The 15,924-nt window shown below is 44.9% G+C and overlaps 1 protein-coding gene across 1 annotated transcript; it reads left to right on the forward strand.

Moving 5' to 3' along the window:
• The first annotated feature begins 1,599 nt into the window (after positions 1-1,599).
• Positions 1,600-13,079, forward strand: LOC147444691 (plant cysteine oxidase 4-like). Its single transcript, XM_086527230.1, has 5 exons — positions 1,600-2,141; positions 11,730-11,863; positions 11,957-12,095; positions 12,187-12,390; positions 12,464-13,079. The coding sequence occupies exons 1-5, from the start codon at positions 1,976-1,978 to the stop codon at positions 12,592-12,594; spliced, it is 774 nt and encodes a 257-aa protein (XP_086383356.1). The 5' UTR covers positions 1,600-1,975; the 3' UTR covers positions 12,595-13,079.
• Positions 13,080-15,924: the final 2,845 nt, after the last annotated feature.

Here is a 15,924-nt window from a genome sequence, read left to right on the forward strand (position 1 = left end):
TGGCCGAGGGATTTAATCGGTTAGTTGATTTGGCAGTCAGAGTCGAAAAAAGGATGAGGCTTATAGGAATAGGGGGATCAGATATGGGTTCAGATTCGGATTCAAAAGATGAGGAGGTTGATTCGGAATCAAAAACAGACTCAGAGGAAGATTTTGAGGATGAAAATTCCAACAAATAAAGAAAGAAAAAGAAGAAGAGGAAGCATGATAAGAAATCCAGAAAAGATCGCAAGAAGTTGAAAAGAAGAAAGAGGAAGTAGGAGAGCTTAGTTCTTTAGTTCAACAATTGAAGAATCTAGGGACTCGAGACAGTAAGGATACCAAGCCATTTTGTGAGATTTGTGATAAGCTGGGACATGCGACAACATACTGTTGGCATAATCCGAAGTTCAGAGGAAATGTACCAACGAGCTTGCAACTAAGAGGCCCTTCGGCAAATTGAGTGGACACAGAAGTACAGGAAAGAATGGACCAGAATTTTTATCTACAGGATCAGAGGAGGAATTGGAGACCTTCAATCGACAGGGAAAATTTTCGAGGATATCCACCAAGGTGGGATAACATGCCATCGCAATATCAACTGGGTAGAGGAAGAAGGGTTTACCACCATGGTTACGTTCCACCACCAAGAAGGCCTCCTAATTTTGACCCTCCAATAAGGCAAGAAGATCCGCTCATACCACTAGTTATGGAGGTAATCCCCGAGGAAAAAAGTAGCACGGAGAAAATTGCGGTATGCTGTGACTACTCCGCTTGTTTAATAGAAAGCGTTGAAGGGCAAGCTATGGCAGTGACAAGGTCTAAAGCTAACTGAATTGGTAAGATTAGAAGGAGGTTATGGAGAAGTTGTAGAAAGTTCAGAAAAAGGATGAGCACGTTATTGAATGGCAAGGCTCACTTGTGTGCGTAGTTTGAATGCACCTGTAGAATGGAAGTCCAAAAACGGTCCAGTCTTTAGTTTGAATTGTTAAAAAATCATGCTGAATAGAGCAATCATTATTATACATTTACGAGAATGGACCCTAAGAAATATGGGTAAGGTGGTGGTCACACGAGCATAGTTATCTGGAAGAGATAACTATGCATCGATCATTAATGAAATGCAAACCAAAAGTTGTTCGAAAACTTTTAATGGTCATGCATAGGCTTCTGTGCGCAAGCTACAAAGACGACGTGATCACCGACAAATTGCATAGCTGGTCATGATTGTGAAGCCGATGGAGAGTTCATGTTGGGAGTGAGAATGTGCCAATCGCCATAAGCGACGTTTCTCACAATGCCATCGTCGCTGAAAAGCTGGTTCAAGCTGTATTGTATTAAATACCTCCTTGCGCCATAGTAGTTCAACTATGCCGATTATGTCATGGTTGCAAAACTCCATGCATAGTTTTACTATGCTACTAAACTTTTTTTCGCGTGACACTGACAGAGGCACATTTAGAAAAGAAAGTATCTTATGACCATGCCTCGCGTGACCACCCCCTAATGCTCAAAGTGCTACCCTCGTCAGCTCCAAAAGGAGCCGCTTGATTTGAGCCAAAACCGTGTTCAGTGGGCAAAACTAACTGGCTGTGTTCTCGAGTTGACAAACGTGGCTCGATTTAGCTGGCTCTTGTCGCGGCTTTCGCTTTGCAGGAAACACACAGACATACCTCTCAGGCTCTCTCTCTCTGTCGCCTCCCCATCCCTTCTGAGCCCCCCCCCCCCCCCCCTCTCTCTCTCTCTCTCTCTCTCTCTCTCTCTCTCTCTCTCTCTGCAGCTCACAAACCGTACTGGGTTTATACACCCACACCCACACCCACACCCCGCCTCTTCAACAAATCTGCATTCTCAAAGAAATTGGAGCGCCGACATCGATGCCTTGACTTCTTGAGCGCTCCTTGGGATCGCTTGCTCTCAACAGGAACCGTGCCATAACTCAAGGGGGACCATTCCAAGGTAATCTGTGATTGTAACTGCCTGAGAGGGCAAGGACATGCGTGAAGAGGATCATTTGGTGGCTGCTGCGGACGATTCAGTGGATGAGATGCCGGAGTGTAGCATGGCTGTGCAGAAGCTTTACGATGCCTGCAAGGCTACTTTTACACGAAATGGGGGTGACTTCCCCGCTCAAGCTCTTCAGAGCGTCAGATCCGTTCTAGGTATGGATAAGTTCAGTGTTGCAGTCCTGTTTCAGGGCACAAAGTGGTTGCTTTCGTTTGCATTCTGTCACTCTGTTTTGTCAGATTCGGCAGCCTTTTTTTTCCAGCGAGCTGCACCAATACTTTCGTTTTCTGAAAGTGTGATCAATCTTGTGGCAGCCCTGTTTATTTATCTGCATCAGTATCTTCTAGGAATTCTGGTTAAGTTTCTTTTTGGTGGAACTTGGGCCTTTTATCCATGCTGATTTCAGATACTTTGCCTTGCTTAATGAGGCCGTGTTCAGGCAGATCTTCCTGATGATGCCAAATCATATTTTTGTGCAGTTCTGTCTCTTGGGCCATGATAATGACTTTTTTGGCCATAATCAGCTTTGCAGGAATCTTAGGGTGGGTTCAGACGAGTGCGACGGAAGTTTCGCATTTTGTTTTTGCCGCCAGCTTACTGTGCTCAGAATGGACGGAGGCAGGGTCTGGAACCAAAAAGGTGGGGCTCTTCCACATCCAATTGGGATAGCGCCTGCTGTTTGACACTTCGTCCTAGCCGCACAATCTTGGTTCAAACTTTGCTGGCAAATCACGCTGATAAAGTGCTTGGAAGAGTTTTCTTCGGAAGGAGAGAGGGTGGGGGGGAGGGCTAGGCTCGCCCAAAGTTTGGTGGGTCTGGAAACTCGCAAAATCCTTTTGGTTCAATCAGGGTGCGCTACAAGTGCACACCCTTTTGTGCTTCTTTGGCACCCGGCCATCTGAACCCAGCATTATGCTAATTGCACAATGTTCCAATTACTTTTGAGTCATTGGTTACAGATAATGTGCTATTTTTATCAGATAATGAACAGCCCTCATTGTCCCTTGTTGTGCTTTATTTGAAATGGATTATTTTTTAATGAAATGTGGGATGAGAATCAGTGGACACCTCCCAAGGGCCATTAATGGCTGGAAGCTATCTTTTTCTCCACTGACAGGCCATTTGACGGAGGCTCAAGGTACTTGATTTGTATATGCTGGATGCATAAGTATATTTGGGTTTGTAACTGTTCTTAACTTAATTTATTGTCCGTGCCATTGGGCACATTTTCTTGGCTCGGTAATTGTTATGCACATACAAACGTGGCATCTTTCAAACCACATGCGCAAACTTGTACTCAAGGATGAACTTACCTCGGAGGAGATATTATGATACTGATTGTAGAGCTCAAGCTAAGTCTGCAATACTTTAGTGTGTCCTTTTCGCATGTGATAATACTCTTTTACTGAATTCTGAGTTTGATGTTGCCTTCTTTTTGTAGACGTATATGTGTATGTGTGTTAGGGCTTCGTTGTGGCTGCACTCAGCCTTGTGAGGCTGATCTCTCTTGATGAGGTCCTGGTCTCTCTCTTTCTCTCTCTCTCAGCGGTTTTCACCTACTTGAAGGAAATCTCTTGAAGAAAAAATCATATGTATAGCGTCTCTCTCTCTCTCTCTCTCTCTCTCTCTCTCTCTCTCTCTCTCTCTCTCTCACGCGCGTCTCCTCTTGCTGCCATACTCCGTCTTATGATGAAATCTAAAGAAATGCGGAAAGGGGCGCCAGGGTTTGGGGCTTGTGCTCTCTTGGGGTGGAATTCTGTCACTCCGCGTCTCGCGTGTCGTGCATCTTTTTCAGTCCCAAGCTCGGACCGTATGTACGTACAAACTGAATCCGTACGGTACGTCCGTACAATACGGATGAATTTGTATGGATTTTTTAAAGATTTTTTTTTCTTTTTTTTTCGTGCTAGGTAGGGCCATCAAAAATGCACGTAGGCCTTTTCATTTAGCTATATAAAGTGATAGTTTATATATTTGTAGGCTTCTCTTGTGAAATTCTTACTTTTTTCCTTTTTTTAAAGGGTTATTTATCAATAGTGCGTATTTTTACATACCTTAAACCTCATTCTATACAGGACTACGTACCTTACGCACTGAATACGTACAATATTTTATGTTTGGTTCCACCTTGTTCAATTTCAGTTACTTGAAGTGCTTAAAAGTTTGTCTCGTCTGTTTTTTTCCGTTGGCACGTGGTGCCCTTCTGTTTACAAGGCCAATGGCAGGTCTAGCTCTCTTAGCTGGACGTGGCCCTAGGGATCTTTCGCTGTCGGAGCGAAAGGTTGCACTGAAGATGTCGAGGCTCTCTGAGGACATGTATTGAAAGTATGCCCTGTTTGAAAACATTCAAAGTATTAGCCTTCTTGTAACAGGGTTCTTGTTGATGCTGTGTGAAAAGAGGCCTTCGAGGTTGACTTTCACGAGATACCCGGGGAGTTGTTCGTTGTTGTGGGGAGTTTTGATTGTTTGTTGGAGTTGCTTCTGTGGTAAACTCGAGCTTTCCTTTCATAAGTTTGTAGCCGACCGCAACATGGTCCATAAGCTCTTGCATTGTGGATACTTGTTTAGACAATTTGTACTCGTGTAATTGGGATGACAGTCCAATTGTGTATTGCTCACACTGGTGCTCCAAGGTATTCGACTTGAAGAAAGACACCGGAAGGTAGACATCGAGAAACTTTTGGTTAGAGTCTTCCATGGTCTATGTGGCAAACATTTTCAAGGTGCCCCATTGTGACGAGATCTGGACTTCAAATAGGGAAGTCATATAATTGCGTGAAAAAGTTGTCTTGAAAGCTTGCCATGTCCTTGGAGCATGCGGTTGTAACACGATTGAACTTTACCACTGCATAGCATTATCTTTAAGAAATATTGTTGCTCGAGAAATCTTTGATTCTTCCATGTTGTTCCCCAAAGCATAGATGTTGTCGAATTGTTGGAGGAACCGTAAAGCTTTTTTTTGATCTTTCACTCCAAAAAGGTTGAAAATTTTACTGTAAAGCTTTCTTCTAATCTTTCACTTCCAGAAAATAGTAAGTAAAACGTCATCTTTGAAATCCTTTGGTTAGTTAGGTGTGCCCCCGGTTATGGATAATAAGGATATCCATATGGGCTCCAACCATTGTATCTTGGTGGCGATCGTGGTGGTGGGAGAGATGGTGGCAACGGTGGTGATAGAGGTGGAGCTTGCCACGTCATCAGCCAACGCAAAACGTGGAAATCTGTACAGCCTGCCACGTCATCATGTTAGTGCAATTTTTGGAAATTGCCACGTCATCAATTGCGGGTCTTGCTTTATTTTAATCTTTGTCACTTGGGGCCCCATCGGACGGGGTCCCCATAAGTTGGTAGGACTTCTTCTTTACTTGTTCTTTTTAGGGTTTAGGCCCCTCGACCGGCATCTGCAAGTCGGCTCCCTTCTTCAGGGCTTTGACACGTCAGCAATTTGTGACAATGTCAGAGAGAGAGCCTACCCTTGGTATATAAAGACCCTAGGCCCAAAAGCAAGACATGAAAAGCATACAGTCTAAAAGCATCAGCTCTTTCAAAAGCTGCCACTGCGTAAAATGCGAAATTCCGTACAGCTTCCACGTCATGTGATGTCTCTATAAAATGCGAACTGTCTTACGGACTGTTTGTACAGTTATGCACGTCAGTAGTAGCTATGCTAAAATACTTCTTGTGTGTGTGTTGCTTTACTTTGGGCTTTGCAAGTCAGGAAAACTTTCAAATGACTCGGGCCACTTGGTAAGGATTTGTAAATTGGTGAGAACTTGTGCTTTTTCCACTGCTTTAGGATTTAGGCCCTTGGATCGGGATCTACAAGTTGGCTCAGGTCTTCAATGACTTGACACATCAGCAGTTTGTGACAATCCTGGTATGTAGTTGACAAGGTGCATGGAGTTGGCTTTGGCAGGCATAGGGGAGATTCTTACCTCAAGTACTACTTCTGGTATGTTCATCGGATTTCAAGAGGGTGAGGCGTAAGAGGTGGTTGCATTGGATCAGGGTCAGACAGTTGCCTCATGTTTCTGAAGACCCCCATTCGAGACTGACGGCTGAGAAGGTTGTTGATTAGAAGCTCTTGGACTTTTTGGTGCTGGAAGAGGAGGTACTACCTAGGCATAAGAGAGGGTAACATGTAGTTCAAAAACTGTTGGAAACTTTGCAGCATCGAGAGATTTTTGCTGAGGATGCAATGAAAGTATGTCGCGAAGCTCGTCGAGAAGAAACTGTAGTACTTCGGTGAATCCATAAACGCCATTGTGCTCTGTTTGTTCTAGGTAGGACCACAGGACGGGAGCTCTGATACCACTGGAATGGAAGGGCACCACGTGCCAGAATAGACGAGAAACTTTTAAGCATTTCAAACAACTGATTTGAAAGACCATGTAACAAACTTGGACACTCCAAGTCAAGATTCTACCGCGACACAACAGAGATTCACTTCAAAACAGTTCACAGTTTCACAATTTATTCGACACGGCCCGGCGGAGTTTCGTGCCTAGAGATATTGGCCCCAAAGACTGGCGCCTCTTTCGGTATTTCATTTTGTATTAATCTGCAAGGAGTGGGAGGGGTCTCACTCTCAGACTCTGTGTCCAGATGCTCTCAAGAGTGGAAGCCTCTGCCCACTTATTTATTCATTACAAGGGATGCCAAAAGCAAAGCCCCAAAAGCTTCAAAATCAAAAGCTTCTTAAAAATCAACTTAAAAATAAAGCAAGTTTTCCCCAAAAGCTTCTCAGCCATTGCGTAGGATGTTCAGCTGCTTTTTCCCAGTGCGAAGAACGGAATTTCGTACAGCTGTCGTACGTTGTTGCTATGTCAGCCTCCTTTTTCCGCATTCTGCCCGCATTCTGCGCCGTGAATTCCGGGTCCGTACGTTGTTGCCACGTTAGCATTGCAATGCGGTTTCTGGGTTTCGACAGCCAGCTAGCCAGCCAGGTGTGTGTTTCTGTTGCCCAAATGGCCACGCCACGTTACTGGTTTGTGACATACCCCCCTCTTGAAAGCATTGTAATCGCCCTCGATTACGCCTGCAAAAACAGACAAGCCATAAACCGTCTTAGCAGGCACTGATTGTTAGTACTGACGCACTAGGAACACACATCTAGCACATGTACCAATCGACAGTCACATCACATGACAAATCACATTCAAAATTCTTTCGGATCTCAAACCATGATTAATCGGCAACGTATTTAGCAATCGCATCTAGATTTACTCGGGACCTCATAGATGTCCAATTAACTAATAATTATTGCAACCATGTCTATCGAGATCTTTCAGACCGAAATGCTACAGTCATTTCGTCTATCAGTTCCTGCACTTAGACAAGGCAAGAACAAATTCAATGAACTCAAATGGCTCTCGATTTTATGTAATGCCAAGAGTCAAAGCCTCACTTTTATTGAGAGATAGATAGATAGATGTCATTATCGTCCTTGGAGGTCAAATATGACACATGGGACCAAAACATGTGTACAAAGGATGTCTCGTCTCATCAAGGAGAGGGTAATGGTTGTTACGTTAGCATGGGCAACCAAAAGAGGGTCGGTAAGGCTAGGGTAAGATCTAGTGGATAGGTGGGACAACCTTAGGATGCAATACAAAATACAAAATAAAGTATAGTAGATGGGAACTATGGGGCTAGGGGGTGGTATCCGGCGGTGTGGTAGGAGGCTTGGGAGACCGAAACTCGTGTATGAGGGCCTTTCCTCTGCCCCGTGCACTTTCTTGAGTTCGCTACCTTTGTGTTTTAGTTGTGTCGTGGTGAGGTCCTCGGCAATCCAAAACCTAGTGCCTTTGAGGAGGCGCGATTGTTGGAGTAGTCGGAGGAGTCCTTTGTTTTCAAACTCGAGGATGGCATGTCCGCTTGGTGTATTTTTGTGGTTGAGCTTGTTGGTGATGCTTTCGACCATGTCGTAGTCCACATGGATCGGCTTGAGAGTTTCGTTGAGGAAGTTGATGCGTCCAGAGAAGTCGTCTTCACACTTGTCCCATGCTTGGGGTAGGCCCCCGATGTTGACCTCGAGTGTGTTTTCTTCTTGAAGGTGTCGTTCTCAAAACTCTGCCTTCACATAGGTTTCCACCTTGGTCAGTGCAATTGTCTGAGCTTGGGTAACCTTTCTACTTCCTTCACTTTGTTAGTGGCGAGCCCGACCAAGTGTCAAAACGCACCTCAAGCGCACTGTGACGCGCTTTGAGGTCACGATTTTCTTCCATCACCCTGTCAAGGGTTGCTTGGAGTTGCCTGATGCGATTCGCCTTGCTCGGTGCCAAAGCTCGGGCAGGGTCAGAAAATTTGGGCTACTTATCTTGTCTTGACATACCTTGGACTATGTAGCAGCAACGAAGCTGCAGGAAATTCTGTAGACGAGATTGGATGCCAAACAGTGGTCTCCTCAGATTTTCGTAGAGCTGGATGTGCGCGAAACAGGTCTTGTACTTTCTGTCCACAGACCTGGGACACCCGCCCTTGATGGAGACCGGATCTCTGTCGCGCTCACAACAGACAAATCACCACGAGAGTAAAGCTGCCGCGTTCACAACAGACACCAGAGGCCTTTTCTCTGACTGGATAACAGTGAGTAGATCTTGGCGGAGCTCCGTCGCGCTCACAACACTCGAGAAAGCTGCTGCGCTCACAACAGACACGAGAGCAGCTGCCGTGCTCACAATAGACGCCTCAGCTCGGCAGCTGTTCTCTGACTGGACAACAGCGATTAGTGGGCAAGGTCGGTAGTGGCGTGTGACCATGGGGGGGGGGGGGAGAGAGAGAGAGAGAGAGAGAGAGAGAGAGAGAGATGAAACGAAATGTTATATTAACGTCTTCAAAAGGCCAAAGTGACCTATGAGACCTAAAAGTTACAATGTGGTGGATCTGATACAAAGTCCGAGTAACAAAAGTAACAAAATGAAATGAAAATGACAATGACAATATGACAAATGACTAAATGACTACTATGGAATCCTAAACTCCAAGGTGTGAACTAATCAGCTAGCTGGGATAGCTAAAATCACAAGAGATCCAGCATCGGTCGCTGGCGGATCTCATCAATCTCCTCCATGGTCAGTAGTCTGACCGGGCGTCGTGCATGTCGGGCCAAAGTGATCCGAATCCTTTGATGCAGCCTCCGTCGGTGCTGTGTAGTCCTACGTAGTCGCGGGCGTCTGGATCTCCCCAGCTCGGTCGCCCGATCGATCAGTGTGCCTCTGGCGTGAGGCGGCGAGCTCTGCTGTGGTAGTAACTCCTCCGGGTGTCCAATGTCTGCTCTAAAGAAGTCTGTGATCTGTCTCTGATGTTGGCTAGCCTCTCCTCTCATCAGACTCTCTCTGTGTCTGCGCAGCTCGAGCAAAAACAAACCCAAGCATCTTTGATCCTCGTACCGCATGACTCTGGAGAGTGGTCCAAAGCCCTCTCTGAACAAGCAGTGGAAGCGGCCTCGTATCTCGTAATAGACGGGGCAGTGGCATGTGTAGTGCAACTCTGTCTCAGGCTCTATGTCACATAGGGGGCATGTCTTGGCCTCTGCTGGTACTCCGCTGTATCTCCCAGTCTCGATCCGTAGCTGGTGTGAAGATGTGCGTATCTGGCCAATAGCACATCGGACCCCATGAGACAAGTGGGTGTCCATGTACTTGGGCCTCGTCACAAAACCGTCCTCCGTAAGCTGGAGAAGATGCTCTCTGTAGAAAGCCATCTTCGTGCCCAGCTTCTGTGCTTGCTGTATCCATGTCCTCCTCGTGTCTAGCTGAGTCAGTTCCTGGCGGATGAGCCTGGTGATCTCGGATTGTGTAAGAGTCAGAGAGGGTGCATCCAGTGAGTATTGGAAAGGAGGCAAACTGTCTATGCTGAACCCATGTGCCTGAAACCAGGACATCACTCACAGACAGTCATAGATTGACTTCCTACGCCTAGTGCGGCGGAAGAAGAGGGCATTTTTGGCTTGCCTAGAGCAGGATCTATACCAGCTATTCTTGAGTCAGGACTCGCGTGAGGCATGGCGGCTCTTTCATGAGCACTCCCCCCCCCCCCCCTGCCATTTCTTCCACAAAGGCCTGGGGCCAATACACATCATCTCTATACACAGTTCCTGAGCAGCCCTCCCTTCCCGACCCCCCCGATCCATGCCTACACACATGTGCTTTTTTCACCGCTGAGATGGTGAGGAAGGCCATTGACAGGATGAGGACTGGTAGAGCTTATGATCATGATGGCTTAGTGGCTGAGCATTTCACGCATGCTAGAGATCTACTAGCACAGCTTCTAGCAGTTATGTTTAATCGTGCCATGTGTGAGGGCTTGCCTGATACTGGGAGCCTATCTACTATTGTACCTATCTTCAATTCGGGAGACCCTATGGAGCCTGGGAATTATCGCACTATCATGATTGGACACACATTGGCACGGTTGTACGCATCTATTCTTGAGCAACAGTTGAGTAGATGGGCAGAGAGGGAGGAGATACGCGCAGCCGGGCAGGCAGGGTTCAGGAGGGGTTTTTCTACTCTTGACCATATCTTGACACTTAGAGCCATCATTGAGGAGGGCAGATCACATGGGAGACGGATCTATTGTAGCTTTGTGGATTTCCACAAAGCATTTGACATAGTACCCGGAGCTAGATTGATGCGCAGATTACAGCAGATGGGAGTACCCACATAGCTCATTTGGGGGGTCATGGCATTATACAGGTCAGTAGTGGGGCACCTCAGAGGGTCTATCCACACCGGTTCACTCCACTATTGGGGTGAAGCAGGGTTGCCCGCTCTCTCCTACTGTATTTGGTATGTATGTGGATGAGGTTTCTGACTACATTGAGAGAGATGATGATAGAGGTGCACAACTGGCAGGGACATGGATTCCACCTACCTTTATATGCTGATGATATTGTGTTGATCTCCGACTCTTTGGAGGGGATGCAACGTCACTTGGATGCTTTGCATAGGTTTGCCCAGGAAAGTGGTTTGTCCGTCAACCTTGGTAAAACCAAGGTCATGCATGGTATTTAATACCACCCCACAGTGGATCAGGAGGTCAGCGCCCGCATTCACATACGGCCAGGAGACAGTGGAGTATGCAGATGCTCATACTTACCTTGGAGTGGTTTTTAGTGGGCCAGCATTTTCACTGAGGAGGGCAGCAGAGACTAGATTGACCAGAGCCCAGGCAGCACTAGGTAGATTGGAAAGGATGTGTTCACAGGTTCAGTTTCAGGAGCCTCGGACGAAGCTCTGGCTCTTTGACACTATCCGATGAGAGTTGAACTCAAGACCTGTTATTGAAGAGGGAAATGGCATAACCAATCTACCACACTTGGGTGATAGAAAGGTTATGCCGTTTTCCTCTTTTTATTAACACACACACACCCACACACACCCCCGAGAAGGAAGAGGATTTTAACGTCGTAGGAAACTATCCCAAGAGACCTCAAAGATCTATCCGACGAGAGTTGAACTCAAGACCTGTTATTGAAGAGGGAAATGGCATAACCAATCTACCACACTTGGGTGATAGAAAGGTTATGCCGTTTCCTCTTTTTATTAACACACTCACACACCCACACACACACACCCGAGAAGAAGAGGATTTTAACGTCGTAGGAAACTATCCCAAGAGACCTCAAAGATCTATCCGACGAGGGTTGAACAATATATTTTAGAGAGAGAGAGAGAGAGAGAGAGATAGAGAGAGAGAGAGAGAGAGAGAGAGAGAGAGAGAGAGAGATTTCTTTGCAGATAGCATCAAACCATCGGATGTGGGACTGGATGAAAATGCTCCTATTCAGCATAATCGAAGAATTAATTACAGAAAGGGGAAGGTCTCTCCCCCAATATCTTATGTTCCCCTCTATGATTGTGAAGACTTTTCCGTGAGTGCTCCTCTCTTGCAGCTGTTGTTGGTGTATATGTGTTGATGACTGGGGTAGTGTTCATGATGTTCTGTTTTTGTTTCTGTATTGCAGATGGGAATCTTTTGCCTGCCCAGTTCAGCTGTGATACCACTGCATAATCATCCTGGAATGACTGTGATAAGCAAACTTTTATATGGGTCTATGCATGTGAAGGCTTATGACTGGGTGGATCATTCAGATATATCTCACCGTAAGCCTATTGAGCAGGCTTTGACTTGAATTTATCAAAAAGTCGTAGTTAGGGTTATGATTGATGTTCGAGTTTTGTCTCTCTCTCTCAGCAAGGTTGGCAAAGCTAGCTGTAGATCGGGTGATGTCCGCACCATGTGAAACTGCAGTCTTATACCCCAAAAGTGGGGGAAACATGCATGTATTCACAGCTATGACACCTTGTGCAGTGCTTGATGTTCTGGCTCCTCCCTACTCTTCCGAAGATGGCAGGCACTGTACATATTTCAGGGCTTTCCCTTATGCCAGCCGTTCAGGTAATTGCATGTGTATTATTGTCATTGTCAGTCCTGTCTAAATTTGACACAAACTTACCATTTGGGTTTGCAGGGCGACCGCTTACAGAAGAGCAAAGGAAGGAACTTTCTCCCCATGATCTTGTCTGGATGGAGGAGTTCCAGCCTCCAAGTGACTTTGTTGTAAAACCAGCACCATACAAGGGACCGGCAATCATACCTTAGACGTCGAGGGCGGTAGCTTTTTACAATGAGCTTTGGGTAGTGAGCCTGATTCCTCATCGACATTAGTGGCAATTTCAAGGCTTGAACTTTCAGCTTTTCCCTTCTTCAGTTGTTGGGCCATGTGAACTGGTGGAGCGCAAATTGCAAGCAGTAGCGCAACGCGCAGTTAATCAAGCACAACCGAAACAGAATGGTGGCATATTAGTGGCTTGAGGCCAGAATTTTCATGGGTAGTTCAGAAGCCCTGCCTGTTGGGTCCATGTATTAAGGCAAAGCACATAGGAGTGTTTGTACTTATAAGTGACAAGGAGCCAGCTGTTCAAGGGAGTCCGTTATAGAACAATAGGAATACTGATCTGGTACTTTTCCCAAATACTGTAGGTATTTAGGGGATTGTATATAGATTTAGCTGCAGTGGAAAATGTTTCTTGTTTGGACTTTATGAACAGTATTTATCAGCAAGTCCAACTGGACTTTGTGGTGGTGTTTTTGGCTGAAGTTTAATCATGTGTTAGTTTCATCAAGTCTAGCTGGACTTTGTGATGTGTTTTGCCTTGTTTTGGCTAAAGTTTCATCATGTGTTAGTTTCAAGTCTGAGCTGACTCCCTTGGATGGGCGTAGCATTTCTTCTTGGAATTGGCAGGTTTCAAAGGCAATGGAATGCAGTGAAGAATGAGTGCGCGGGTGATGCTGAAATATTGTTGGATGATTTAAGCAAGTCCCACAGTACTTGGGTCCTCGCAAAGGGGTAGCTGACTGCCTTCACACTATTAATGTGCAAAGCAAAAAGGTCTTCCATGGTGATGGCCTTAGGAAGTGGAATAAGCTTGCTCCCTGAGAGGCAGCAACTAGAAGCCAGATGTCTGCGACAGAAGTGTATGGTGCTGGAGTGGAGGGTCTTACTGGTTTTTATTTGGATTTTGATCCAATTTGAGACTGCCTTAAAAAGCAAAATTCTGTCTCACTGGTAGTGTTAGGATTTGAAGGGCTCCCTATTCTTTCAAAAGATAGCCACTCGGAAGTAGTACTCTTCCCTAAGAAAGGCAAATTTTCATTTTGCCCTTCTAGTGACAATTGCACAAAAATTAGTGTTGTTTTTTGTAACTTGGGGACATGTTTGGTGAAGAGTTTAGGTAGGCAGTGTGGTGCATTATAAGTAGAATTTCTATAAGTAGAGTATAGGTAGGCAGTGTGTGCATTATTAACAAGCCTTTGTGTATGCCATTATCCACTAGAGATTTGGAGATATATCAAGGGTAGAGGGCAGTAAATCCTGTGGCAATGGCTTAGTATACAATGGTTCTCCTTCTATTGAGAGTAGTCTCTTATAGGACACTACTCTCACACTATGGTTCTCCTTCTATTGAGAATAGTCTCTAAAAGGACACTACTCTGAAAGGGCCGACTCTGCGAATGAGGAGGGTAAGATTGGGCATATAATTTTTTCGATGTCTAGTTAGGCTAAGGAGTTGGAATGTTGTCTTCTCTATTTGCAGGTGATAGAGAGCAATTGTTCATCCTTCATTTGCTAGGATTGAAGGTGGTTTTGCAAACAATGTTGAATATAGCTTTGATTAGTCTTAAACGTATTATTATCAGCTGTCTGTTTGATTCTCTCTTCAAAATAGCTTTAAGAGGTGTAAAAGAGCTTATTTTTGAATGATATCCTCTTTTAGGCGTTTTCTTTTGAAAGCCCCAGCAGATTCAAAGTTTTTGGGCTGCACCTTGGTGAGAAAATATATGCAAGATTATCACTTGGTAGTATGTTCTTGAGATGGACCGAATCATCTGTAGAAAATGATTGGCATGTGCTTTGCCTTGATCGAGACATGCGTAGCAAGAGCCAATGCAATGGTACTCTTGCTATCACAATGCATGGCGACAGTAAGTCCTTTCATAGAGAGTGACAACTCCTTGTGTATCCAATGCCAATCTTTGTTCATGATGATGAGGTTATGCCTTAAGGGTTCCAAGGCATAGCAATGAAGCTAGGTGTGCATCCAGTTCATGATGTACTAGGAGTGGGAGTGGCTAATATTTGTAGGCAAAAGGTAATAGTCCGAGGCAGGGACACGTAGTAGGTTTGATAGAGAGAGAGAAATCTCCAAGAGATGCTATATGCAGATTGCTTCTTTCACATGCAATGTGTGTGTATTACTACTAGCTACAATAGGAATGTCTTCCACACACCCTAGTAATGGAAACACCATCAAAGAGAGTATGATAAGAGAATTTAGACTCACTACTTGGTTGCATCCAACTATGCTACTTTAAGAAAGGATGCACTCTTAACCTATTATCATGGTGGTTGCTTTAAGCCATGACTAGGTTTGTGGAACTTGCATTCACAATAATTGATGTAAACTGTAAGGAGATTGATGGATATAAGTCTATGAAGCTCTCCATTCAAAAAACTCTTGATGTCAATATTACACATGTTGTCTACCAATAGTGGCCAAAATGCAAAGGAGACAATACCAAGAATTGAGAGATGTCGTGGTAGTCAACACCATATTGTTTAATGAAGCTTTGGGTGATTATTGTCCCATCTGAATTGATCTTCTTGATGATTCATTTATAAATGGATTCCAAGATGTTTTCATCGATGATATCTCTATGGACTTTCCTCCAAATCGAGGGGATGATGACCATCAAATAGAGCTCCTACCAAGAAGCTCACCGCCTAACAAGCCTCCTTATCGAACTTTCCAAGCTCAACAAGAGGAGATCGTGAGGCAAGTACAAGAATTGGTAGACAAAGGGATGGTGAGGCCTAGCTCCTCTCCCTTTTGTTCTCCAATCCTTTTAGTGCAAAAGAAAGATGGTACATATTGTATGTGTGTGGACTATCGAGCACTAAACCATATCACTATAAAAAAACAGATTTCCTGTGCCTTGGGTATATGTTTGATAAGCTTCAAGGCTCTATCTACTTAAGTAGGATTGACCTAAAAGTGGCTATCATCAAATAAGGATAGTATCCTAAAGACAGCGTTTTGTACAATGTTTGGTCTTTATGAATATTTAGTCATGCTTTTTGGCTTGACCAATGCATCAGCCACATTCAATCGTTTGATGAAGAAAATATTTAGACACTACCGCAAGTTCATGGGACTGTTCTTTGATGATATCAATATCATTCACTCCAAGTCCTTGGAGGAACACAAGCAACATCTCCAAGTGATTTTTCAAGCATTGAGGGAGAACAAGCTTTTTCTCAACCAAAAGAAAAGCGAATTTTTCCTTCAAGAGATTCAATACTTAGGTCATATTATCTCTCAAGATGGTATCCATATGGATCCATCGAAGTTAGAGATAATAAAAGCATGG

This window comes from Adiantum capillus-veneris, chromosome 13, assembly GCF_014529385.1.
Source record: "Adiantum capillus-veneris isolate H3 chromosome 13, ASM1452938v2, whole genome shotgun sequence".
In the NCBI taxonomy this organism is placed as follows: domain Eukaryota; kingdom Viridiplantae; phylum Streptophyta; class Polypodiopsida; order Polypodiales; family Pteridaceae; genus Adiantum; species Adiantum capillus-veneris.

Coding starts and splice junctions, on each gene's coding strand:
- LOC147444691 (XM_086527230.1), top strand. CDS start 1,976: ATGCGTGAAGAGGATCATTTGGTGGCTGCTGCGGACGATTCAGTGGAT. Junction 2,142..11,729: donor GAGCGTCAGATCCGTTCTAG/GTATGGATAAGT, acceptor ATTTCTTTGCAG/ATAGCATCAAACCATCGGAT. Junction 12,096..12,186: donor TCATTCAGATATATCTCACC/GTAAGCCTATTG, acceptor TCTCTCTCTCAG/CAAGGTTGGCAAAGCTAGCT.